This window comes from Muntiacus reevesi, chromosome 7 (assembly GCF_963930625.1).
Source record: "Muntiacus reevesi chromosome 7, mMunRee1.1, whole genome shotgun sequence".
NCBI lineage: Eukaryota > Metazoa > Chordata > Mammalia > Artiodactyla > Cervidae > Muntiacus > Muntiacus reevesi.
Window position 1 is genome coordinate 45,782,095 of NC_089255.1, and position 25,432 is coordinate 45,807,526.

The 25,432-nt window shown below is 43.2% G+C and overlaps 1 protein-coding gene across 3 annotated transcripts in view; it reads right to left on the minus strand.

The window, feature by feature from the left end:
* Positions 1–25,432, minus strand: part of TLN2 (talin 2) — a 483,978-nt gene that overhangs the window by 15,331 nt on the left and 443,215 nt on the right. For all 3 annotated transcript variants that reach the window (XM_065940303.1, XM_065940301.1, XM_065940302.1), the window contains exons 52-54: positions 24,313–24,420; positions 10,654–10,759; positions 9,663–9,787 (exon numbers count right to left, since the gene is read on the minus strand). In XM_065940303.1, the coding sequence (XP_065796375.1) occupies positions 9,663–9,787; positions 10,654–10,759; positions 24,313–24,420 (339 nt within the window). The remainder of the gene's footprint in view (positions 1–9,662; positions 9,788–10,653; positions 10,760–24,312; positions 24,421–25,432) is intronic.

Genomic DNA, 25,432 nt, shown 5'->3' on the forward strand with positions numbered 1-25,432 from the left:
CAGAAAAGGTTTGTTGAGAGAATGTATCCATTTAAGATGAGTTTCTGAGTACTAGAGTTCAGCCAGAGGACAATTTACATGGTAAGCAAAGGGGAGAGGCATGGAGTAAGTGCCCCGATCAGTAACTTTCCATTCCTGATCCCTGGGGATAACTGGACATACACATCAAAGCACTGGCTTCTGCCCCGTGGAACACTGTGGGTTGTTAGCTGTATGCCCTACCTGTATCCCTCAACTGGCACTTGGTCTGTGACACTGATTCACGCACATACAGATGCAAAACACAGCAGCGTGTTACTAAGAGGCCCTCTTAACAAAACAGTGTAACAGATGTTAAGCTAAGAATCTGTGCTTAAAGAAGGTGTCAGCTGCAGCCTCTGAGATCTGAATCCACCTTCTCATCCTCTGTACAATACTCTTTCCCTGGTCTCTACTCAAAAAGACTATTGGCCAGGTCACCTGTAGTACTCAGCAACTGTCTTTTCTGGACTGCCGGGCAGACTCTAGCTTTGACTTCTCAGTAGCTTTGAGAAAAGTCTAAGTACTCTTTTGCTGACATTTTTCCTGTGAGGTGATCTCCAGAACTCCTTTTTTAAAAAGTTAGATGCCTGGTGAGATCCCTCTGGGGAAAGGCCACACTTTAGGCTGACTCCCTCACTACCTGCTTCCCGTGCATGAGAGAGCATTTGAGACTCTTGAGCCGACGGAGAAGAGGGAAAAGGGGGAAAAAGAGGGCAGGAAAGGGAGGCCTTTCCTTATTTCTGTCTTTCAACCTTTCAGGAATTCTTGTTCTAGGGGCAAATCTGACTCCATATTGGATCTGTTTTTGTTTTTATTTTGTTTTTAATTTTTTTCATTTATTTTTATTAGTTGGAGGCTAATTACTTTACAATATTGTAGTGGTTTTTGCCATATGTTTTTGTTTTTAAGCTTTAACCTCTGTATTCTATTGTGTTTGCTACGAGTTAAGAATGTTGCCTAGAACCTGAAATATATAGACTAGCCCACTCTCAAGGCTCTGGCCTCTAAAGGTATAACACTTTTCCATTCATTTAGAGACAAAAAGTTGCAGAACAGACAATAACATGTGTCATGTTTGAGTTTATAGGAATGTTGTGACCAAACCTACATGGACAGCTGCAAGAACAGAGGATTCCAGAACCAAGAAGTTTGTACCAACCAACCACACACTCTCCCCTTTTAGTATTAAGGAAGCCTAACTCCTAACTCGGGGAAGATGGCTATTTGGGACACTAGACCACCGTCTTCTTTGTCGGCTGGCTTTCTGAATAAAGTTGCTATTCCCTGCCCCAGTGCCTCATCTCTTAATTTACTGTCATGTTGTGTGGGAAGCAGTAAGAGCTTGGACACAGTAACATTCTGAGAACATAATCTTTGTTCACTCATTTTCCTAACCTACTTTCCAGCCTACCTATCCAATAAGGCTGTTATATATAAATTATTAATATACACAAAGCACATAGTAAATGCTCAATAACTCACAATTAACTTCATTTTTCTATTAATACATATACTTTTTGTAGTTTTTAACAAGTTTTTCAGACTGTGAGTTAAACTAGTCTGTTTCTCTGCCTGCACCCTATTCTTAACCCATAATTCTAATAAAGGTACTAGCTGCTATTACTGAATACAACCTACAACACAAATGAAGAAGACAAATCAAAGATAAATGAAGTGTCAAGCGTTGGCACTGCTTCTAGCTTCTCCTTTGACACCCAACCAGGAAATGGACAACTGGATTTCAGTCCCTGCTCTGCCCTGTCTGGCCATGTGACTGGGGAATTTGATGCCCTTCTCCAGATATCAAACAAACATTTCCTTTTCTGTTTGTGAAATCTTTCCAAAGAATACATGGACTAAAATTAGCACAGACTCCATTTTTTCTTCTTTCTGCTCTTCTGGCCTCCTTCCTAAAGGAGCTTTACTAACCTCCACCAAGCCCATCTTCCTAGACAGGTCCCTGGGCATGTACCTGGCAGAGGAAGAACGTTTCCATCTGTGGTCCTCTTTTTTGCCCTTTTCTTTGTGAATTACATCCCTGCAACATCGCGTCCCTTCCCCTGATGGACTTGACAGTGAAGGAGCTGAAGACAACCATAGTAGATGGTCTAAGGATCCCTAGCCTCATTTCTGCCTCCCTCCCTGAAAACCTCCTCTGAGGGATCACCTTGCTGAGTGCTGATAAGCATCATAGTCATTTCTCTCACAGCTGGCCACTAAAACCAGACTACAACTCACTGCACTATCTTTCCAGTTAGGAATCATGCTGTTTTGTGTTACTGAAGGCCTTGTCAGTTCAGTTCAGTCGCTCAGTCATGTCCGACTCTTTGTGACCCCATGAATCGCAGCACGCCAGGCCTCCCTGTCCATCACCAACTCCCAGAGTCTACTCAAACTCATGTCCATCGAGTTGGTGATGCCATCCAACCATCTCATCCTCTGTTGTCCCCTTCTCCTCCTCCCCCAATCCCTCCCAGCATCAGGGTCTTTTCCAATGAGTCAACTCTTCGCATGAGGTGGCCAAAGTACTGGAGTTTCAGCTTCAGCATCAGTCCTTCCAATGAACACCCAGGACTGATCTCCTTTAGGATGGACTGGTTGGATCTCCTTGCAGTCCAAGGGACTCTCAAGAGTCTTCTCCAACACCACAGTTCAAAAGCATCAATTCTTCAGCACTCAGCTTTATTGACTAGGCCAAAGCCTTTGACTGTGTGGATCACAATAAACTGTGGAAAATTCTGAAAGAGATGGGAATACCAGAACACCTGACCTGCCTCTTGAGAAACCTATATGCAGGTCAGGAAGCAACAGTTAGAACTGGACATGGAACAACAGACTGGTTCCAAATAGGAAAAGAAGTACGTCAAGGCTGTATATTGTCACCCTGTCTATTTAACTTATATGCAGAGTACATCATGAGAAACGCTGGGCTGGAAGAAGCACAAGCTAAAATCAAGATTGCTGGGAAAAATATCAATAACCTCAGATATGCAGATGACACCACCCTTATGGCAGAAAGTGAAGAGGAACTAAAAAGCCTCTTGAAGGCCTTGTAGACACTTACAATTAAAAACAAGATCATAAATCACATCAGAAATTTAAAAAAAATATTTGGGTATAATTTTTTAAAGTGTAAACATCTGCATATAATTTAAATGCCCTCCAGGAAAAAAGAAAGGCAAACAAAAAGAACTTCCATAACATGAGTGAAGCATTTTCCTGCCAGGTGGAAACCTGAGTGGAACAGGCAGTCCCAATTCCTCCCTTTGGGTAGTGAGTTTGGCCACCAGCACTTTGCTTCTGCTTTTGAGTTGAGAGGTGCTGGAGGGGAGACCCTACCTGTACCCAAAGACCTGAATAGTATGTGAGCCCGGTCAGCTTCTCTTCTGGAGGACCCCAGGTGGGTTGTCTTTAGGACTACCACGCTTACTAGTCCTAATAAAAGGGAAACTTCTCAAAACCACAGGAACTGCCAAGAGACCAGAGCTGGTCAGCTGGCCTGGTCTCCCCAGGTTGATCTGGTCCCAGGGGAAACTCCAGGGAAACAGTCAACCGACAAAGCAGGTGCCAGAGAGAAAGTACTGCCAAATGGTTATGCCAGCCACCTGGGGAGGGACCAGCCTCCGCATCCAGATGTGGAATAACTGCGTGTTTCTGCAGCATCTGATGGACAAAGTCCAAGCTTGTCCGATTAGTATCTTGGGAGCAGTTTTCCCACAGCAGCCACCACTCTTTCTTTAAATACCACTGGAATAATCTTTTAACTGCTATTTCTGTTCTTTTTTTCCTGTATGTCATTCCAGATTTATGCTACAGATATCTATCCATCTATCCTTTATCAGAATCTACTAATTGCTATTTCTATTTGACAGAAAAATTCTTAAAGATGTGTCAAATTCTTAAAAAATACATATAGGCACTCGAGTGTCTATCTAGGAAGCATAGATGAAGAACAGATGACAGAATTTTTCCAAAGATTAAGTTAGGTAGAATTGTTACACTGTAAAGTCATGTGACATGAATCCTGTGTGTGTCTGAGGAGGGTCTGAGAGACCCACTGCTCTACTTGGTGGGGAGTCATGTGGGAATACGTGCTGACTAGGGGCCCCACTCACCTTTACTCTTCCGCCCTCCTCACGTCTCCTGGCCTGGAAGCAGTTAGCGGTACATGAGCTCAATGCCCACTGCTTGGTCACAGAGAAAATGCTGTATCCTTCTCCTCCCTGAACATCTGTTTGCCTTTTCCCACTTGCCCAACTAATCAGTAGAGCCTGCTGGTCAACAGCAAAATGTACCCTAAAAAGATACATCGATTCTAATGTATGGGCTTCAAACTTCAAGTCCTTTTAAACTGAGCTTTTCATTATTCAGAACAGCTTGCTGTTGCTTTTCCATGACTATCTGTCATTTTGGCCAAACAACTTTAACTAGACTTAAAACTCAAAACAACGCCGTCTAGCTGCATGAAGGTAGCATTGACTATGGCAGCATCGTGGAAACTGGCTGAAGGAGCTCCTGCTGGCACATAGCCACTGCTCTCTTCTCAGTGAGGAGGACCCCAGGGATGGGCGCCACTTCCTAACTCTGCAAGCCGGGGCTCCAACACTGTATTGCCCTCCCCTGTGTCACCACCTCTCTGCTGCTGTGACCTGTCACTAGGCAGTCCCTGCCAGCAGCGATGGGCTGGCTCTTAGTCCCACCGGGAGAGGCTTTCCTATCCTGCCTGTACACACCTCTGGCTCACTATCTTCATAGAGTAGTGTCTGCATATTCAGGAGTGCCCTTTACAAGAGCACTTCCTCTTTGCTCCAAAAATCAGAGCCATTAGCACAATACTTCCCCTTTTAGAAAGCAGAGTTTTAAGGTTTTTGTTGAAAGAGATCAGAATGAACTCACATATCCTTCACAGGCTCTTCTAGGGGGAGGAGGTCAGAGCCAACCGAGTTAGGCTGTTACGTGCCAGGAAAAAAATGTTTCACAATTCCGAACTTCCTGTTGCACCCAATTAGGCTATGGAATCACTTTCTGATTGTCGGCATATTCTAAATATTATCAACCACTACTGACAAGTTAACCTACAACAGGAAACTCAACAGACAGAGTATAATCCACACTGCGTTATCTTTATTAGATATATTTAGTCCCCAAGGTTTATATAAAGCCCAGTGACTCACCATCCATACATTTGGTTTGGCTGATTTGGTTTATACATTTTGTTACTGTGGGTGGAAAGGAACGTTACAGAGAGTTGATTTGTGCTTGAATTTTTTGCTGAAAGCTTGTTTGTGAAAATTACTAATTTCTAAATTGACGATCAGGGTAAAACTGAACTAAAATGAAATGTAAATCTAGATGTGTCTGGAGGTTATAATCCTGACCCTGTATCACAAACATGGGCTTTATTCCCCCACATTGAGCACAGCCTTTAAGGATTCATCATTGCACAAAGCTAAGCTGTACAGAGTATCTAAGCTCTTATGAAACATCATTAATTATGATTTGTTTCTATAATAAACAAAATAATCTAGCAGTACAGATACAGGTTTTAAATGCTACAAGAAGAAATGGAATATAACAAAGAGATGTAGTGAGTAATCTACTTGTGATTCTAACATATTCTTTCCTGTTGCCTTATAAGCTATATTAGGAACCCCCGGAGACAGGGCAAGACACTGTAGGAATATGTTTGATATATAGTTGGATTAAATAACAACCTAATATATCAAACATATCACACAGAGGCCTGCAGAAAGGCATCCAGGTCTGACTGAGCTGAGAATGGGGCAGAGCATTGCAAGCTGCAGCCACGGGAGGGGTGGGGGGTGGGGAGGGCGCCACTGTGGCACCTCCGTCACCTGTCTGTGGAGCACAGGTGTGTCTGCAGGTATGAAAACGGCGCCATCAGCGGTATCCTAGGCACATGCACCTGGGCTCACCGACATTCTCATTTTGCCTTTATACCATCTTCCCAAGCAAACGCTGGATCCAAAGATGCCAATTTGTTACTTGTGTCTGGATTCCCAGTAAAAAGAGATGCTTACATTTTTAAGGGCCCAAGCTGGGAATATACCAGGAATCATCTTTACAAACCCTGGACCATCCTATTTTTAAAAACAGGCAACCTGAGAATGTGGTGGGCCAAACAATGGAGACGAAAACATTGTCCATCCCCCAAACTCCCTCAAAGCAGTGGAGCTGCTTCCCAGGTACAGAGGCAAAGCACATTCACCCAATCTTGGGTGCCTGGGGTTTTAGGTCGAGTTATCAGGGACAGAGGTATAGCAGCAACGGCCTACTTACAGAACCCTGAGGATTTATGATTGATTATTGATTGACTTCCACTTTGGAAGGGAAGAACTGGTTGGTCTCAAAAGACTGATTGATTATGATGTCAGATTGGGATCTTTTTTTTTAAACTGGGGAGAAATTCCTTCTTGAAGTCAAGAAGATATTTTATTTCATGCAGGCATTAACCACAGAGCAGATGGCATTACCAGACAGGCACAGAATCTGGCTTAGGGTGATGGGTTCTTCAGAATGGTTTTATAGATAACACAATCCATGTGGTGGGAGCCTTTGTCACTGGCTGGAGTGAGATTTCTAATCATTTTAAAGACTCAGGAAGGGCCCAATACTCCCTCATATGCAGATGGGAGTGACCTAGAGTAGGTACCCCCAAGGAAGGGACTCAAATCAACACTTATGTCAACTGTGACCCTGGCTTTCCTTATAAACCCTGAAAACAGAAAGGCTGGGTGATCCTGAGGCAGTGGAGGAATGCACACTGGCCCAGTTCGGCCGTCATCACTAACTTTTTAAGTGCTATTATTTTTAAAACATTGTCTTATGAAATTTTAAGACACAGATCCTCCCACCACCCCAGTCCCACTATCATTCTTGCACATTCCCCACCTGTCTCCTTCATTCATAAGTGTGTCTTTTAACAGAGTTGTGATCATACTGAGTATACGACTCCACGTCCTGTTTTCTTTTCACTTAATATTATGTGAGGAGCATCTTCTTCATGCTACACAGACTGATCAACCATTATTCTGAACAGCTACATACTCGTCCTTCAAGGAGACACTCAGGGTCACCTCCAAATTCTTGCTGCTTTGAATAGGAGGAAAGGAGCAACTCTCTCATGCACACAAAACTTTTATCCTCTCTGGATTTCCTCCTCAGGACAGATTCCCAGAGGTGGGATTGACGGCTCAAAGGGTATGGGTAAACCAAAAACATCCCCCATGGGACTGCACCAGAGTTTCTGGCACTAGGTAGGCCAAGAGGACTGGTATGGGCTAAACTACCACCTGGAACCCCCGCAATGCTCAGTCAAGGTCACCTGACTCTGGCAAGTAATTTGCCTCTGATTCTGCATCCCTAGAGCAGGGGTGCTAATGATGCTACCTCGTGCACTTGTAAGGACCAGGTGAGTTAATCTACGTAAAATACCTAGAAGACTGACTAGCATGTGCTTGGTACTCAATCAATGTGAGGTTTTTTTTTTGTTTTTTTTTTTTGCTAAGGCCATAAGCTCATGGATCCATGGAATAACTTTTGTTTCAGACATTTCCTAGGAGGTAGTAGATAAAAGTTCCAGAAGTGTATTTTTGGTGATAGTGATGTTACTAAGTCTTACGACATGTCGGGCACAATTTCTAAATTATCTAATATGTTATATCAATAACCCTATGGGGTAGGAACTCTAATGACCTTGTTTTTCAGATCAAGAATCATGAGATAAATCAAGAGCTGGACAGAGGGAAAGCAGAACTGAGAGCAGGCAGAGCTCGGGAAGATCCTGCAAAAGGACACCAGGACAGGGATTGAGACAGCAGCTATTAGAGTTTGGGAAGTGTTGGTGTAAATTAACACCAGGCTAATTCTCCAGGAGAAAGAGCAACTGATGTGGCTGCAGCACTAGCAGACAGAAGTTTCCCCAGAGGACAGGAAAGTATGTGGTAAATCAGAGAAGGAAAAGGAAAATGAATTAAGTTTAAGCCTCAAAATCTCAGTTAATGGCTGCCTGCTTCTTAGCTGAAATAAGTTTTCCATTCACGCTGAACTTATTTTATAAAGCAGAAATAAAGTCAAGTCTAGAAGATGGAGTTGCCCTTACCCCTACACTTAACTCTGAAGTTTGCTGAGAAACACTTGGTTAAAATCTCATATCACCTAAGACCCTCAGGTTAAGGCCAGTAAAGAGGACCTTGACAAACTCGAAAACTAGAAGCCAAAACTCTGAACTTTTGAGTTCAGATGAGAAATTCTAAAAAAGGCTTTTACCAAATTTAGAGTGACAATTAGGAGACTGGCTCTAAGAATTCCAAGGTTTTAAGAATGTTTGCAAACTTAACAGATTGACTATATGCCCATGTCTATTTTACACACATCATGAGCCCAAGAACTGCTTTTGAGCACTTTGGTGTATTTTAGTGCTCAAACTCCACCCTTTTTTTTTTTTTTTTTTTAAAGGTACACTTTCAGGCATATCTAAACTGGAGATCCAACTTTTTTTTTGAGAAGAGCCAGATTTTACTTTCTAACGTATGTGGGTCCTTGGAAGGGAGGTAAGGTTATCAGCAGGGACTTGCTTGACTGGAAAGATGGGTCCCTTTGGTTCCACCATCCTCCTGGTGAAGATAGCCATGTGGGATATGGGATTATGGTTTCTTTACAGGGTTGGGCTTTGTCCCTCAGACAGCACCAGTGCACCATCTTTTTACGCATTAATTGTCCTCTCTACTGCACTACCTTAAAGTATCTCCTTCTTTTAAATGGCTTTCTCTTAACACATATTTATGATCTTAAGTTCTCAACATTTATCTAGATGACAACCATAGATAGAGAAAACATGCCAGTTAACCATAGTCTCCAGCATGTACTGAAAAAAGTCTGTTACTGGGTTCACTTTTGAGGTTCACATTGCTCTCTACTGATTTTTAAGAAAAGGAGAGACCCAGCATTGCTACTTTTGGTAAAAAGCATTATAGAAATCAGAAAATTACAGGGTGACAGTCTCACATTCAATTACTGGGGCATTCTATAGAAAACATCCAATACCTGCTTCATATAAAAGTGAAACAAAAATCATGATTTTGTTTCAAGAAACACCTGGATTCTTCCTCTGGCTACCCAAAGGTATTTCTTGGGCTGGTCAACCTGAAAGATCCACACTTGGGTTTTTTCCATACCCTGTAAAAAGGTGCTAGGCAGGTAGAACAGGTTTGCAGGTTACTAGGCCAAGCACCGGAGAAGGCAATGGCAGCCCACTCCAGTACTCTTGCCTGGAAAATCCCATGGACGGAGGAGCCTGGTAGGCTGCAGTCCATGGGGTCGCTAAGAGTCAGCCACGACTGAGCAACTTCACTTTCACTTTTCACTTTCATGCATTGGAGAAGGAAATGGCAACCCACTCCAGTGTTCTTGCCTGGAGAATCCTAGGGATGGGGGAGCCTGGTGGGCTGCCGTCTATGGGGTCGCACAGAGTCGGACACGACTGACGCGACTTAGCAGCAGTAGCAGCAACCCAAGCACAGGTAAGGACATGAACTCCCTGCAGCCCAGCTGGCTCCACTCACAGCCATCTACTGGAAGACCTACTGACATCAGATAAGCAGCCACACGTGGACACTCACTTTCGGTTTTGCTCTTGGCTTCAGTTGCTCTAACTTCTTAGCAGCAGCCTCAATGGATGCTGCAGCCCCCAGTAATTCTGTTTCTGCAATGACGGTTGGGTCTTCGGGATCCACCCACTCTGTTCCTAAAATCAGTCCAAAGAGGGTCATTCTTGGTAGCTGCGGACCTCAGAGCAGTGACATAATTGCAAACAATAACGGGATTTGCATGCAGGCATGCTCCATAAGCTGACCAGCTGCACTCTCCTAAGGGATGTTCTCCCCAGGCTCTTGCAGAGACCAACTGGGTGCAGTGGCCACCTGTCTGACCCTCGTTTTCCAAACCAGTTGTACAGACAACCCTACCACAAAAGCAGCCATCAATGAGAGCTGCAAAAATCAAGATCTTATAGACCAAGGCTAGCTTGAGTTTTACTCTGATTTGTAACTTAAAGCTCATGAATGCAAGTCAGCATCCACAGGAGAAATGAGATCATGCTGAGCACAGAGATTTGTCATTCTCTTCTGGGAACTCATCATCATGAGTTCCCAGAAGAGAACAACCACTCCCCTCAATGCAAACAAAGGGAGATTGGTCAGAAAACCCTTCCCGGGTGAGCTGATTGCTTCCATGTAACCATGAAGGGGTGTGTAAACAATGTATTCAGATAGAATCATTTCTAAACATGAAGTGTATTATTTAAATAAAAATAAATATTCAAAGAAAAATACAGAAGAAAATGGATGGCAAGACCCTTAAAAGAGAAGTGAACAATTTAGATGGATTACGCCATTTATGTTGAAGCACTTAATACGTAACTGGAGAAAAGACTTGTTTCAGGAGGATATTACTTTTTAAGTCTAACTCTATTCCCATTTGCCTTTAAAAAGTTGCTCACTCTATTCCTCTGGCTGTATTTGTCAAGAAAAGGCCTGTGTTGGCTGCACATCCTCTCTGCTCAGTTGGCTGTCCAGGTTACCCCACAGGATGACATGTGAGAATCCAGCCTACCTTTCATGGCCTCTGCTGCCTGGATGAGCTCAGTCACGGCACCAGCCACGCGCTTGGAGAAAGCAGCCAGCTGGTGCTTGAGTTCTGGGGTTGGTTTCTGAAGAATCTGTGTGTGAAGAACACGTCAGACATGTAAGGAAGATAGCAGCCATTGGGACAGGAAGCCCACTCTTGCTGGTGGATGCAGAACTGGACCCCCTGGTTTGAAGTTGCAACTCTGTCCCTGAGTGACTTCAGAAACTTAGGGGAAACACCTAAGACTTTCAGTTTTCCTCATGTGAGAAATGAAAAGTTGGGGAACAGGGATTTTCCTAAGGTCTTCCTGACATACTTCCCTAAGATCATAAGGGAGATGAAGTTCTTAGTTGTCCTTTTGTTTGTACCTAAAACAAATCTATACACATGAAAATTACCCAAAGTGAAAGAATGCTCTCAGTGAACATGAAAGCCCAAGGCCACAGGTCATCTGGTGCTTGTGACAAAGCAAATATGGGGCCAGAAGACATGTGTGACTCAGGTGGGATCTTGGAGGGAAAAATCCCCAAGAGGAGGGCTGCTCCTAAAAGGACAACTCATTTCCAGGGTTCTGATTGCAAGCTCTCCTGGGAGAAGTCCTCCGGATTTTCCTTCTTTTAAACCTAGCTTTAAGGGGTTTTAAATTTGCTTTTTGCTTTTTTTTTTAATGGTGTTAAAAAATATCCTAAAAAATATAACCCTAATCCAATTTAAAGGACATCCTCAGCTGATTTCTTCCCAAATTCATTCAAGAACAAAACTATGAAATAGACGAGCACTCCCTACCATCCTCCCCCATGGATTTACATCTGACTTACACCATCTTCTTCCTCCCTAATCTTGAAATTTCCTTCTTCCAATATTCTTTTCTGCATCTCTTACCCATGCTTTACAGGGGTCATGTTGAGATTTAGAAATGCTCAGAGATTCAGGAGCAAAACACCATTACTGATGACTATGGACAATTTCAGTAGACAAAGCATGGGCTTTGGCTTTGTCAAACCTGTGGTTCAAACCTGGCTTCACCTGCTCCTGGTTTGTGACAATGGGTATATTACTAACCCCCCTCAGAACCTGTTTTCTTATCTGTAAAACAGGAATAATGTTTACTCCTTAGGAGTGGGATAAACATCAAATGGAATCACACACAAGAAGTATCTTGCACAATGCCTGGAACACAGTAGACATTCATGAAATGTTAAATTCCCTTTTTGGTGTCCTATACCCTTTTCACATGGCCAGGAATTGTGCTCTTTCTCATGAGTTTGGAAAAGATGTCTTTCGAATAAAAAAACTATAAGAGAATTTTAAGAGAAGACTTGGTGAAAAATCTGGGGTTGGGAGAGTAAACAGGGTTACACATTGACCAGTCCCAGACATACCAGTGCATAGAAGACATTATGTTATACCCTTGAACTGATCAGTCAAAGATTCTTGAACATCACTTCCCAGGCATCTATCCCTACCCTCCTTCCTCTGGCAATCTTCTAAATTTTATATTTGTTACTGTTCTGAGTTCAGCTGTTCTGTTTTCCTCATCTCCTCACCCTAGGACCTACCTACACATGTCACCATGCATATATTAACTCAGTACAAACCTGTGAATGAGTGAACAAATGAATGAAGTACAATTGTCTTTGTTTACAAATAATATGAATGTCTATGTAGAAATTTCTAAGGCATCTATTAAAAAAATAAAGGAAAAAAAGGTAGAATAAATGCGTTTATTAGCAAGGTTACAAGATAAAAGGTCAATCTACAAACACCAATTATATTTCTACATATTACCAGTGAGTAAAAAAAATTTTCACTGCCAATATGCTACTACATATTAGCAGTGAGAATTAAATTTTTAAAAAAGCAATACCATTTATAGTAGCATAAAAATCATGACATACCTGTTAAATTCGATAACAAATGTGCAAGATGTGGATGCTAAAACTATATTGTTGAAAATATTAAAGACTCACATAAATGGATAGATATACTATATTCATTGATTAGAAAATTATTAAGATATCAATTGTTCTCATATATCTCCATGATCCTAGCCAAAATCCCAACAAGTTTTTTTTTTTTTTTAAAGATACTGACAAGATGATTCTAAGTTTATATAAAATGCAAAGGACCCAGAACAGCTAAACCATTTTGAAAAAGAACAAAGTTAGAAGCCTTATAATATCTGATTTCAAGACTCATGATAAAGATGTAGTAGCGACCAAGACAACATGATATTGTACACAGACATACAGATCAACGGAGCAGAGAGAACCCAGAACTAGATTCAGTCGGCCATATTGGTTGGCTGATTGATTACAGGATAATTTTGTCTCAACAAATGATGCTGGAACAATTGGATAGCCATAGGTAAGAAAATGAGCCTGATCCTTTTCTCACACTCTATGCATACATGAACTAGAAATGGAGTATAAACCTGACTGCAAGAATTAAAACTGTAGAATACAGGAAAATAACCTTAGTGATCTTAGCTTCTTAAATAGGGGACAAAACACAAAAATTATGCTTTAAAACTTATAATAAGTAGGAACCTGCAAGTTTGTCTTAGAACCTTAAAAACAGTATGTTACATGAAAGAAGCCAGTTACTTAAAAGACCACATGCTGTATGATTGTGTTTATATGCAATGACCAGAATAGGCAATCCATAGAGGCAGAAAAAAGATCAGTGTTGGCCTTGGGCTAGGAGTGGGACTGAAGGGAATGAGGAGGGCTAAAGAGCATGAGGTTTCTTTTTGGGGAGAAGAAAATGTCCTAAAATTATCATTATGGCCATAGTTGTACAACTCTTAAATACAGTGAAGATCAAGGAATTGTATGACTTAACTGGAAAAGTTTGTCATATGCCAATTATATCTCACTAAGGTCGTTAACAAGAAGAGAATTAACTAGGCAGGCAAATGAAAGAAGAAAGTGAGGAAGCTGGTAGTAAAGTATGTTACCCCAAAATACGCCTCATTGGCATACAGATTGCTTTCAGTTGGTTATTTTGAGAAAAATCAGACACAGAAGATGCTCTGAAAACAGGGAAGTTACCCTTTGAAAGGGAAGTATATATTTATAAAAGAAACCTCCATTTGTAAGGGTATCTCCTCTGTACCAGGAGGAGAAAGCTGACTCAAAATCACAAGAGAATGCTATCAATGAAGAAGGCTCTGACTTGGACTTCCCCAGTGGTGTAATGGATAAGACTTTGCCTGCTAATGCAGGGGACATGGATTCGTTCCCTCTTCTGGGAAGATCCTATATGCCCAGAGAAACTAAAACCATAGGCCACAACTACTGAGCTTGTGCTCTAGAGCTCACCGGCCATAACTATTGAGCCTGCATTCCCTAGAGAAGCCACTGGAATGAGAAAGCTATGCGCCACAATCAAGAGTAGCCCCCGCTTGCAGCAACTAGACAAAAACCATGCAAAGCAACAAAGACCCAGTGCAGTCACAAAAGAAAAAAATGCTGACTTAAATCTGCTAACAATCTTAACCCTCATTAACCCTGCTTTTCCTGACCACTTGCTCCAACCAGCCACCTCCCACCATATACACCTTTCTTTTTCTTTGCCTAAAGGCAGTACCTGATGTGAAGAGCTGATTCATTGGAAAAGACCCTGATGCTGGGAAAGATTGAGGGCAGGAGGAGAAGGGGACGACAGAAGATGAGATGGTTGGATGGCATCATCGACTTGATGAACGTGGGTTTGGGTGGACTCTGGAATTTGGTGATGGACAGGGAGGCCTGGCATGCTGCGATTCATGGGGTCGCAAAGAGTAGGGCATGACTGAGTGACTGAACTGAACTGAACTGAATATATAATTGGGTGGCTTAGGCCAGTTTGCGAATTACTCGTTTTTCCCCTGGGTAGCTTCCATTTATCCTTGGCGTATACATGTGAATAAAATTTTTTTTGTTGTTCTCTGGTTAATCTGTCTTACTACATGCGATCTCAGGCAAGAACTCAGAGCAGAGGGAAAATTATTTTTCTTCCCCCACACTGGGATATAATCCTAAAAATAACTTGATAACCTTGGTGAACAATCTGCCTGCAATGCAGGAGACCCAGGTTTGATCCCTGGGTCAGGAAGATCCCCTGGAGAAGGAAATGGTAACCCATTCCCATGTTCTTGCCTGGAGAATCCCCATGGACAGAGGAGCCTGGCAGGCTACAGTCCACGGGGTCACAAAGTTGGATATGACTGAGCGACTAACACACACTTGCAAACAAACATTCAGTTCTTCCTAAATGTTTCTTATTTTAGATATGAGATATCTTAGTTGCACTTTCATTTTTACTCAAGTTCTATCTGCACTTTTTTGTTTTTGGTCTGCATTGCTGTCATTTTTTTCTTTTTAAATATACATTTGTCTCCCACTGCCAGACACTGTTGGACTTCCTTGGTGGCTCAGATGATAAAGAATCTGCCTGCAATGCAGTAGATCTGAGTTCAATCCCTCGGTTGAGAAGATCCTCTTTTGCCTTCTCGTTCCCCTCAAGTGTGCACTGTACATCTGCATTCTACATTAACAGATATGCCCAAGAGCAGAAACAGCTGCTCAACCATAAAGATCAATTTTTCTTCTTCTGTTGCTGCCATGTAAATCCTTAGAAGATAAAATTCCTTTCTCAATCCTGTAAGGGGTCACAATGACCCAGTACTCACACCATGTACATGCAGACTTCTTTGGTGAACTTTACGTACAAGGTCAACATACCATTTCCCCTAAAGACAGATGGATGCAGAGTAGACTGTTTAGACGATATGAGGAGATACTGGGCCACACCTAATGAAAGTTCTCAGCTTAAATACTTACAACCTTATTAATGCTACCAGCATTAATAATTACTTGTATTCTGCCTATTTTACAAGATTATTGTTTCTTGCATTACCAAATATGTGACTGGGCTTCAGATAAAACTAATAATGACTAGATGAATTGAAATGATTGACCAAATATATAGTGCTATGACATCAATGACTGTAACAGTGTAACTCATGATATGGGAAGAAGAAACAAGAGGGAGCTGCACCCTGGCCCATAACAGACTAGTAAGACAGGCGGTCCGGAGGCCTCTGGTTACTGTTAACAGGGCCTGGTCCTATAATAGCACAGTGAGTGGCCTATCAACAAAATCCCGGCCTGACCTGCGAATGAGCGTTTCCAGTGCAGTGGAACAAATTGGTCACGAAATGCCTTCCAACCTCTGGTTGCAATTCAAACTGAAAGGGAAGGGAGTGTAAAATAAAGAATGTTGCCCACCATCCACGCCTGTAAGGATTAAGTCATTCTCCATTAAGTTATTGACCTATAGTACATCCTGAAAGAAATTCAGGGCAAGGATGAGGCCCCTTTGTGCTCCAGGAAAACTGATTGAACTGGTCCTCAGAGAATTAGATATTTTCAGGAGATTTTAAAAATGAACCTGAATTCTTACATCTTCCTATACTTTGAAAGCACTAAAACCTTTAACTAAGATGTCTGTTTCTAGTGACTAGCAGCAAGCTTCTCCCAAGATGAGTGCTTGATTGTATGTACTCTCTTTGCTAAAACCACATATATCCTGATGCCCGTCTTCTCACTTATCTCTTCAAAACAGTTCTCAGAGCTCTCTGAGAGACTGACTCCCAGGTTATAATCCTCAGGTTCACTCAAATAAAAATTTCCATTTCTTTCTTTGATTGACTATTCATGTTTTCCACCGACATGACAAAGAACTCATGCCTAGAAAATATAAAGAACTCTAAAAGTTCATTAAGACAAAAACCCAATTAAAAAGGGCAAAATATCCGAACAGAGATCATCTGAGAAGACATACAGAAGGCAAACAGGTACGTAAAAGATACTCCATGTTGTAAATTAAAACCACAGTAGACTTTTCTGGTGGTCCAGTGGCTGGGACTCCATGTCCCAGTACAGGGGGCCAGAGTTCAATCCCTGGTCAGGGAACTAGATCTCACATGCCCAAACTAAGAGCTGGTGCAGCTAAATATATATAAATACTAAAAAAGAAACCACAATAAGATATCACCTCATGCCCACCAGAATGGATAAAATTGAAAAGACTGACCATTCTTAGGGCTCACAAAGACATGGAGAAATGGGAACTCTCATACACTGCTAGTGGAAATAACCACTTTACAAAAGAATTCAGTAGTTTCCTAGGAAGTTAAAAATATACCCATCCTATGATATAAATATTCCACTTTAATATATTTATCCAAGATAATGAAAACATATAGACAGAAAGACATATATAGGATGCTCTTAGCAGCTTTATTTTTAACTATCAAACCTGGAAACAACCCAAGTATCCATCAGCAGGAAAACAGATCAGACAACACCATGCAACAATAAAAGGGGTCAAATTACTGCTGCACACAAGAATGTGGATGGAATTAAAAATACTGATGCTGAGTGAAAGAAGCTAGACAAAGAAGAGTACACACTAGATGATTACCTTTATATAAAGGTCTGGCAAGTGTAAGCAAACCTATAATAACAAAATGCAGATCAGTGGCTGCCTGGAAGTTTTGAAGAGTAATGGATATATACTCATTGTTTTGATTGTGGTGATGTTTTCACAGATGTATTCAAATATCAGCACTCAAACGGTAAACTTCAAATATGTGTTTATTGTATGTTAGCTATGCCTCAATAAAGCTGAAACAAAAGTGAAGGGTGTGGTAGGGAGATTCACTTAAATCATCCAAGTGGAGTGGTGAAAGACTTCTGTCTTTAAAAGAACTTTGATGGAAAGAGAAAACCACTTCTGTATACACTCTGGCTCTAAGAAAGGGAATGGCCCTGACAACAAAACACCCTATTTAGACAAGGCAGAGCAAAGGAGTTCTATTTTTATTCTGCAATTAAGTCAACATGATTTCTAATAGCAGGCAACAGATAGAACGAAATTAAAGTGCTGCTAGTGAAAGTGAGGGTAATTTTAACCCTGTCAAAGAGCTCATATTGTGGGTTATTAGCAGCAATATTGAACTGTGGTCGCCGCAGAGGCCAACTGGCTGTCTCTCATCCTGCAGTAGAAACCCTCCATGACAAACCAGCCAACAGCAAATACAGAAGGCCAAGACTGCTCAAACAGGCACAGCTAGAGCTGCATAAAGGAGTTCCCGGGGCAGCAAGGACAGGGCTCTGCCTAAATTAGATCCCTCTGTTTGTAGACTGATAACTAGATTCTCAAACAAACAAAACATTCCCCAAGGAGGAGTTCTCAATTTGGAGTTTCTAAATTCCCAAAGGATCCAGCTGGGTGTCTGGGAATCTTCCTAACAGTTTAAGGGACATTTGTGTTTATGAGCTGATGTTTCTCTGATGAGGGTAGGGAGATGGCAGGAAATGGGTTTTTAGCTAATTCAGGGAGACCCAAATCCACAAAAGGTTAAGAAAGCTGAAATCATGATAGTTATTTGTGCCTCAATAGACAAAAAATAGGAGAACAGTATTGGTAAAGGATATAAAATTAATTATTATTGAGACTTTTTTTAAACAAAATAAGAATCTGAACCAAATAAGACAAGATATTAATTTAAAAAGTTAGTTAATTATAGATGGTAGTCACACAAATGTTGACATGGTTTTCTGTGTTTTAAGATTTTTTTTCTAATGTAAAACTAAAATATACAAAACAGCCAAAACAGGTGAGGAATCCTTGACTCTAGGATATTTGAATGGAACAAGCCAAAGCAGGATATCTTCTCCCACATTTTCACGTGTCTAAATTTAAGAAAAACAGCCCCTAAAGAAGACGGCTGAGCTTCCTTGGATCACTTGAGAGGGACCTCAATTTATTCCTCTAAATTGCCAGATACTTTCTCCAAGTGAGGAGGAGGGCAGGCTGGGGAGTGTGGTGTGTGTGTGTGTATGTGTGAATGGGTATATGGTGTGTGTGTGTGTGTGTGTATGTGTGTATGGGTATATGGTGTGTGTGGGTGTGGGTATATGGTGTGTGTGAGTGTGTGTGTGTGTATGTGTGTGTATGTGTGTATGGGTATATGGTGTGTGTGTGTATGGGTATATGGTGTGTGGGTGTGGGTGTATGGTGTGTGTGAGTGTGTGTGTATGGTGTGTGTGAGAGAGAGTGTGTGTGTGAGTGTGTGTGTGTGTATGTGTGTATGGGTATATGGTGTGTGTGTGTATGGGTGTATGGTGTGTGGGTATGGGTGTATGGTGTGTGTGTGTATGGGTATATGGTGTGTGGGTATGGGTGTATGGTGTGTGTGTGTATGGGTATATGGTGTGTGTGTGTATGGGTATATGGTGTGTGGGTGTATGGTGTGTGTGAGTGTGTGTGTATGGTGTGTGTGAGAGAGAGTGTGTGTGTGAGTGTGTGTGTGTATGTGTGTGTATATGTGTATGGGTATATGGTGTGTGTGTGTGTATGTGTGTATGGGTATATGGTGTGTGTGTGTGTATGTGTGTATGGGTATATGGTGTGTGTGTGTATGTGTGTGTATATGTGTATGGGTATATGGTGTGTGGGTATGGTATGTGGGTGTGTGTGTATGGGGTGTGTGTGTGTGTGTGTGTGTGTGTGTGTGTGTGGCTGTATGATGTGTGTGTGTGTATGGTGTGTGTGAGTGTGTGTGTGTGTGTATAGGTGTATGTGTGTGTGTGTGTGTATGGGTATATGGTGTATGTGTGTGTATGGTGTGAGTGTGTGTGTGAGTGTGTGTGTGTATGGGTGTATGGGGTATGTGTGTATGGTGTGTGTGAAAGTGTGTGTGTGTATGGGTGTATGGGGTGTGTGTGTGTGTGTGTATGGGTATATGGTGTATGTGTGTGTATGGTGTGAGTGTGTGTGTGAGTGTGTGTGTGTATGGGTGTATGGGGTATGTGTGTATGGTGTGTGTGAAAGTGTGTGTGTGTGTGTGTGTATGGGTGTATGGGGTGTGTGTGTGTGTGTGTATGGTGTGAGTGTGTGTGTGAGTGTGTGTGTGTATGGGTGTATGGGGTATGTGTGTATGGTGTGTGTGAAAGTGTGTGTGTGTGTGTGTGTGTATGGGTGTATGGGGTGTGTGTGTGTGTGTGTATGGATATATGGTGTATGTGTGTATGGTGTGTGTGAAAGGATGTGTGTGTGTGTATGGGTGTATGGTGTATATGTGTATGGGGGGGTGTGTGGGTGTATGGTGTGTGTGAGTGTGTGTATGTGTATGGGTGGTGTGTGTGTGTGTATGGGTATATGGTGTATGTGCGTAGGGGGTGTGTGTGTGTGTGTATGGGTATATGGAGTATGTGCGTAGGGGGTGTGTGTGTGTATGTGTATGGTGTGTGTGTGTGGGTGTATGGTGTGTGTGAGTGTGTGTGTGTAAATCTCTAGTTTTAACTGCTTTCTTATTCACCACTCTCAAATAGCTTATCTTAGTATTCTTTCCCTCTACCCTAAAGTTAATTTCCAAATAAATCCAAAGTCTTCTCTAAATTTGCAATTTGGCTTTCTTTATCTGCCTCTGTCTAAGCTCCCTCAGAAGTGAACACTAGTGTCTATGTCTGTGCATTTCCATTTCCTCATTTCCTCTTGGGTCGGGGCTCCACCAGGTCTGTCTTAAGCGGTCTTATGGCTCATGGTCCTCTCACGTGGAGGCTTCCTCAGTGCCTCAGGTAGTGAAGAACCTGCCTGCAGTACAGATGTGGGTTCGATCCCTGGGTCAGGAAGATCCCCTGGAGAAGGAAATGGCAACCCACTCCAGTATTCTTGCCTGGGAAATGGACAGAGGGGCCTGGCGGGCTGTGGTTCATGGGGTCACACAGAGTCGGACACGACTGAGCAACTAAGCACGCACGCCTCTCGTGGGGAACAATCTTCCTCATACTTAGCATCGTATTAGCTCAAATTTCTTTCAAATCTGTTTGAAGGAGCGAGGGCACGTGAGGTGAAATGTGAGCTTATTTTCAGCTGCGGGACCAAGGAAACTACAACTGTCTGCAGCTTAGAGGACGGAACGCTGTCACAGAGGTTCTACCGTTTTCCATTAGGAACTGGTATTTTTCATGTTTATGATAATGAACATTATCTGGATGTTTCCTTCCTGTATTTTTACTGGAAAATATTCTTTATGGAATACGTGCAAGTCTCTAAAGAGACACAAATACATGAGCTAATTTTTTAAAGCAAATATTTGATGTGATTTCATTCTTATCTCCTTGGACATTAGAACCATAAGCACTTGTCACCATAAAAAGGCAAAAACATCCTTCTTGCAAAACATGAGACCAATTCTGTATGCTGTATAAAAGTTTTCATGTCATTGAGCTTTTCTTCCTATTAGTGATTTCAATTTAGCACCAGTGTTTTTCATATTATAAATCTCAAAACAACTTTGGGGAAACAGGACATTTATACTTCTATTTAATTATGGGTTACAATGATAATAATTGTATAGAAAAATAAAAAGAAATTCGGGTGGCAGGCTTCTAACACACACATCAACCCCCACACAATCAACCCAATTAGGTTTGAAAACAAGGCTTCAGAGTCCTGTTTCTTTAGTAAATATCAGGAAGAACTCATAACAGAAAACATCAGGGAAGCACATCTAGCTGTAAGGTGCAGTGGTGCCTGTGGGGTCCATGAAAAGAAGCGAGGGGTCGCTCCCTTCTTGCCAGTCTCTGGCCTCACATGAAACCTCCTAAATCACAGGTGATGTGGAGTCTCCCTGTGGAATGTGTCCTTCCTGTTCCAGAAGAACCTACTGATTATCACTAGGGCTGATGCCCGACAGTCACAGGGTCCATGCTAAGTCGCTTTAGTTGTGTCTGACTCTTTGCAACCCTATGGACTGTAGTCCTCCAGGCTTTTCTGTCCATGGGATTCTCCAGGCAGGAGTATTACATGGGTTGCCATGCCCTCCTCCAGGGGATCTTCCCGACCCAGGGACTGAACATGAGTCTCTTATGTTTCCTGCATCGGCAGGTGGGTTCTTTACCAATAGCGTCATGTGGGAAGTCCGACACAGTCATTAAGAGGCCATAAAGCTGGGGTCTCTGAGTGTGTGGCCTGGGAACGGCTCCTAGGTCTTCCCTCATGTTCACCGAGACCTGGAATCCTGGGCTTCTTCTTGAGCAAAGAGGCCGACCATTCCCCCTGGCCCCCACCCCCAGGAGGCCTTGTCTTCTGCCACTAACACACGGTATGCAGGGTGAGGAGCTGAGGAGACAGGAGGCGCCTTGGTGGATGCCGCACCTGGTTCCCAGATACTGGGAGAGGGGCTACAGGTGGCTTGAGATCAAGGAGGAGACCCTATGAGGGCTCCCTTTTCCTTCTCCCTTGGGAGAAACTTCTCAAAACAAGTGCGGGCACCTGTCCTTCCTCATGCAGACAGAACTCACCCTGGACTAGGGGGGAAGGAAACTCGACATCTTCACTGTTTGCCTTGAAGGCTGCTGCACCTGTTCCATGCAGCTTCAGGCATTTGGCAGAGACGCCGCTGCAGGTGGGCCTCAACGCAGTAACATTCTCATCAAATGGTTCACGAGCAAAGGTGTGCAGGAGCCTGGACCTACTAACCCTGAGTCAGTTGTCAGTGCAACACAGATACGGACACAGAAGCGGGAAAAAAATATGGATTAACCAAGAAACGGACCTGGAGAAAACAGGTGAAGTGAGGATCCCTCCTGTGAGTAATAGGAAGATGCCAGAACTGTGGTGCTGGAGAAGACTCTTGAGAATCTCTTAGATAGCAAGGAGATCAAATCAGTCAATCCTAAAGGAAATCAACTCTGAATATTCATCAGAAGGACTGATAATGAAGCTGAAGCTCCAATAATTTGGCCACCTGATGCAAGGAGCCGACTCACTGGAAGAGACCCTGATGCTGGGAAAGATTGAGGGCAGCAGTAGAAGGGGCGGCAGAGGAGGAGATGGTTGGATGGCATCACCGACTCAACGGACATGAATCTGAGCAAACTCTGGGAGACAGTAGAGGACAGAGGAGCCTGGCGTGCTGCAATCCATGGGGTCACAAAGAGTAGGACACAGCAGCTGAACAACAACGAATTATTAAACGACTGAGTCAGAAATCAAAGCATAGGAGAGACAAGAAGAAACAGGGGGTCAGGGGAGAGCCCCCACTCAGGAAGCAAGGTGGGCACTGTTCCTGCAGCCCCACACCTCCACTCAGCCAGGACGGACACGTTCCAGAAGTATTTCAACGAAGTGTGCAGCAGACGTGAGCTCAGCCAGCGCCCTGGCCTCCCCACATCTCACTTAATCCTGAATAAGCTGCCTGCCTAACATCTGAGCAAACTCAAGCCCAGATAGATGGCGGTTGTGCAGCTAGTTTCTTGGCAGAGCCTGGATTTGAATTCGAGGGTTCTAAACCTTAGCCTAAGGCTGTTTCCACTATGCTTTCTAATGTTTGGACATAACAAGATTCCATGTGTCCAGAACAGATCGTCTCATCAAAAGTCTCTCCTGGGGTGTTTATGACTCCTGAACAAGCTATCTTCCAAACCTCCCCAGTTCTTTTGGATTCAAATGGCACCTCCCTCCAGACTACACCTGTATCTTGTGAGTTGGAGCAGTGCGATGCAAGATTGAGCTTTTCCTGCTAAGTGTGCTCATGGGCTGAAAACTTCAGTCCCAACACAGAGAGCTGGTTTGGCTGAGGGAGGCTCGTGCCTGCGAACGCTGACTGACCAAGATGTTCTCACCTGGCTCACAAGCAATATACTGGCTTCTACTCACAAGTATTCAGGCTTTGAGAGCCCAATGTGAGGAACCCCAGACTGGTCAGTCTAACAAAAGATACACTTCTGTACCGACCACAGTTACTGGTGGCTCAGTGGTAAAGAATCTGCCTGCCCATGCAGGAGACGTGGGTTCGATCTCTGGGTCAGGAATATCTCCTGAAGAAGAAAATGGCAACCCACTCCAGTATTCTTGCCTGGAAAATCCTATGGAAAAGAGGAGCCTGGTGGGCTACAGTCCATGGGGTTCCAAAGAGTTGGACACGACTTAGTGACTAAACAACAACAGTTACCTGGGTGATGAATATAAGTAAGGCTCCCTTAGAAAACCAATAATGCTTAACATCAGAGTGTAATTTAAAGAGAAGGCACTGAAATGCTAGAATGGGGATAGCTGAGAATAATAAGCAGGACATGGTCCCAGGTCTGTCATTAGTAGCTGGTGACCTCAACCAAGAGGCCAAACATCTTTGAGTCTTGGGTCCTTCCTTTGCCCTGTGAGCCTCATGTGGTTGCTTGAAAAAAGAAAAATTTCAATGCCCAGAGAATCAAAAGGCTTGACAGTCTTTGAGGTACATGTGTTGTATATCTGAAAGTGATGGATCATTTTTTGTTGTTTAGGTTTGGGAAGAAGCAAAAGTAACAAAGGGAGGGGAGCTACTGTCAAGTCTCTCCTGGGGTGTTTATGACTCCTGAACAAGCTATCTTCCAAACCTCCCCAGTTCTTTTGGATTCAAATGGCACCTCCCTCCAGTCTACACCTGTATCTTGTGAGTTGGAGCAGTGCGATGCAAGATTGAGCTTTTCGGCTCAATCTAATCCGAGCCTCGCAAGTGGAGTTTGCATGAAGCTCTAAGTGGAATTTTCCCAAGGAAAGGATGCTCGGCTCCTCCCCAGCCCCAGCCCGGCCCACTGCCCTCCTCACCACCAAGACGTGCTCCAGGAGGTCCAGGTAGCCGAGGGTGCACTCCGTCCCGTACCGCAAGGCTCTGGTGCGCACCTCCTCACTGACGTCGGGGTGGAAGGAAGCTTGCTGGAGAAAGAAAGGAATGTCATCTCGAGACAGGAAGAACCAGGTGGCAAGTGGAACAGGCAGCCAGGTGGTCCTCTATGTCCTGCCTACTTCCACTGTAGGTTCCCTGACAAGTTTGGGTCTTGATTTTTCCAGTGCCCAGGGGCCAGACAAAAGCAAGTGAATCTGGCCCCTTTTTTCTTCCTTTCTCATCACGCCGACCCTCACATTTTTTATTGTAAGGTAAGAAATTCCTCACTCTGTGACCAGACCACACTGCAATCATAGCCAGTCTCCTGACCGGGCCCACTGGCTCCTGGGAACCTTCAGAGAGGGAGCTCCCCAGCACCCTCAGAGGTGCCATAAATAACTCAACTCACATCATACATGTCAAGATAAGCAAAGCAGGACATATGGTTAACACAGCATCTGGCCCCGCTTCTTTTTGTATTTGTGACCTGCTGACTTGAGTTACTCAAGAGATATCTTTTCACATGGCAGTCCATTCCTGGGGCCACCAGTGACGTTTGAATTTCGAATAAACAATGAAAACCTTTAGCCTAAGTATGGGGCACCCTGGTGTTTTGTGGTTTTTTTTTTTTGCTCAGTCTGGTAATCCTACCCATTTAGCCTTTCCTGCTATAACTTCACTCTGGAAAGAACTCAAAGGGGCTTACAAGAATACAAAAAATAGAAAACTGCAAAAAAATCACAAGTCAGGACAAACACATGCATTAGGATAAAAGGTCAAGGCAGAAGGGGAAGAGTGACCTGTCTCCATGCTTCCTCCAGTCGAATCCTTCTTCCCAAGGATTGGGGGCTATTTGGAGAATACCTGGGACTTCTCCTCACCTGCCCTCCCAATTTGAGTGACTAGCATCTATCATTTATGAGCCTGGTTTTATTATTTGAGGACTAACAGGCCAGGCCTTTAACTTCTCCCACACTTTAATCAGCCTTGCTCCCCTGTGTCTCCAAGTGTGAGGACAGAGACCAGGTCTGGTTCAAGGGGGAAGACAAGGACTATGATGCT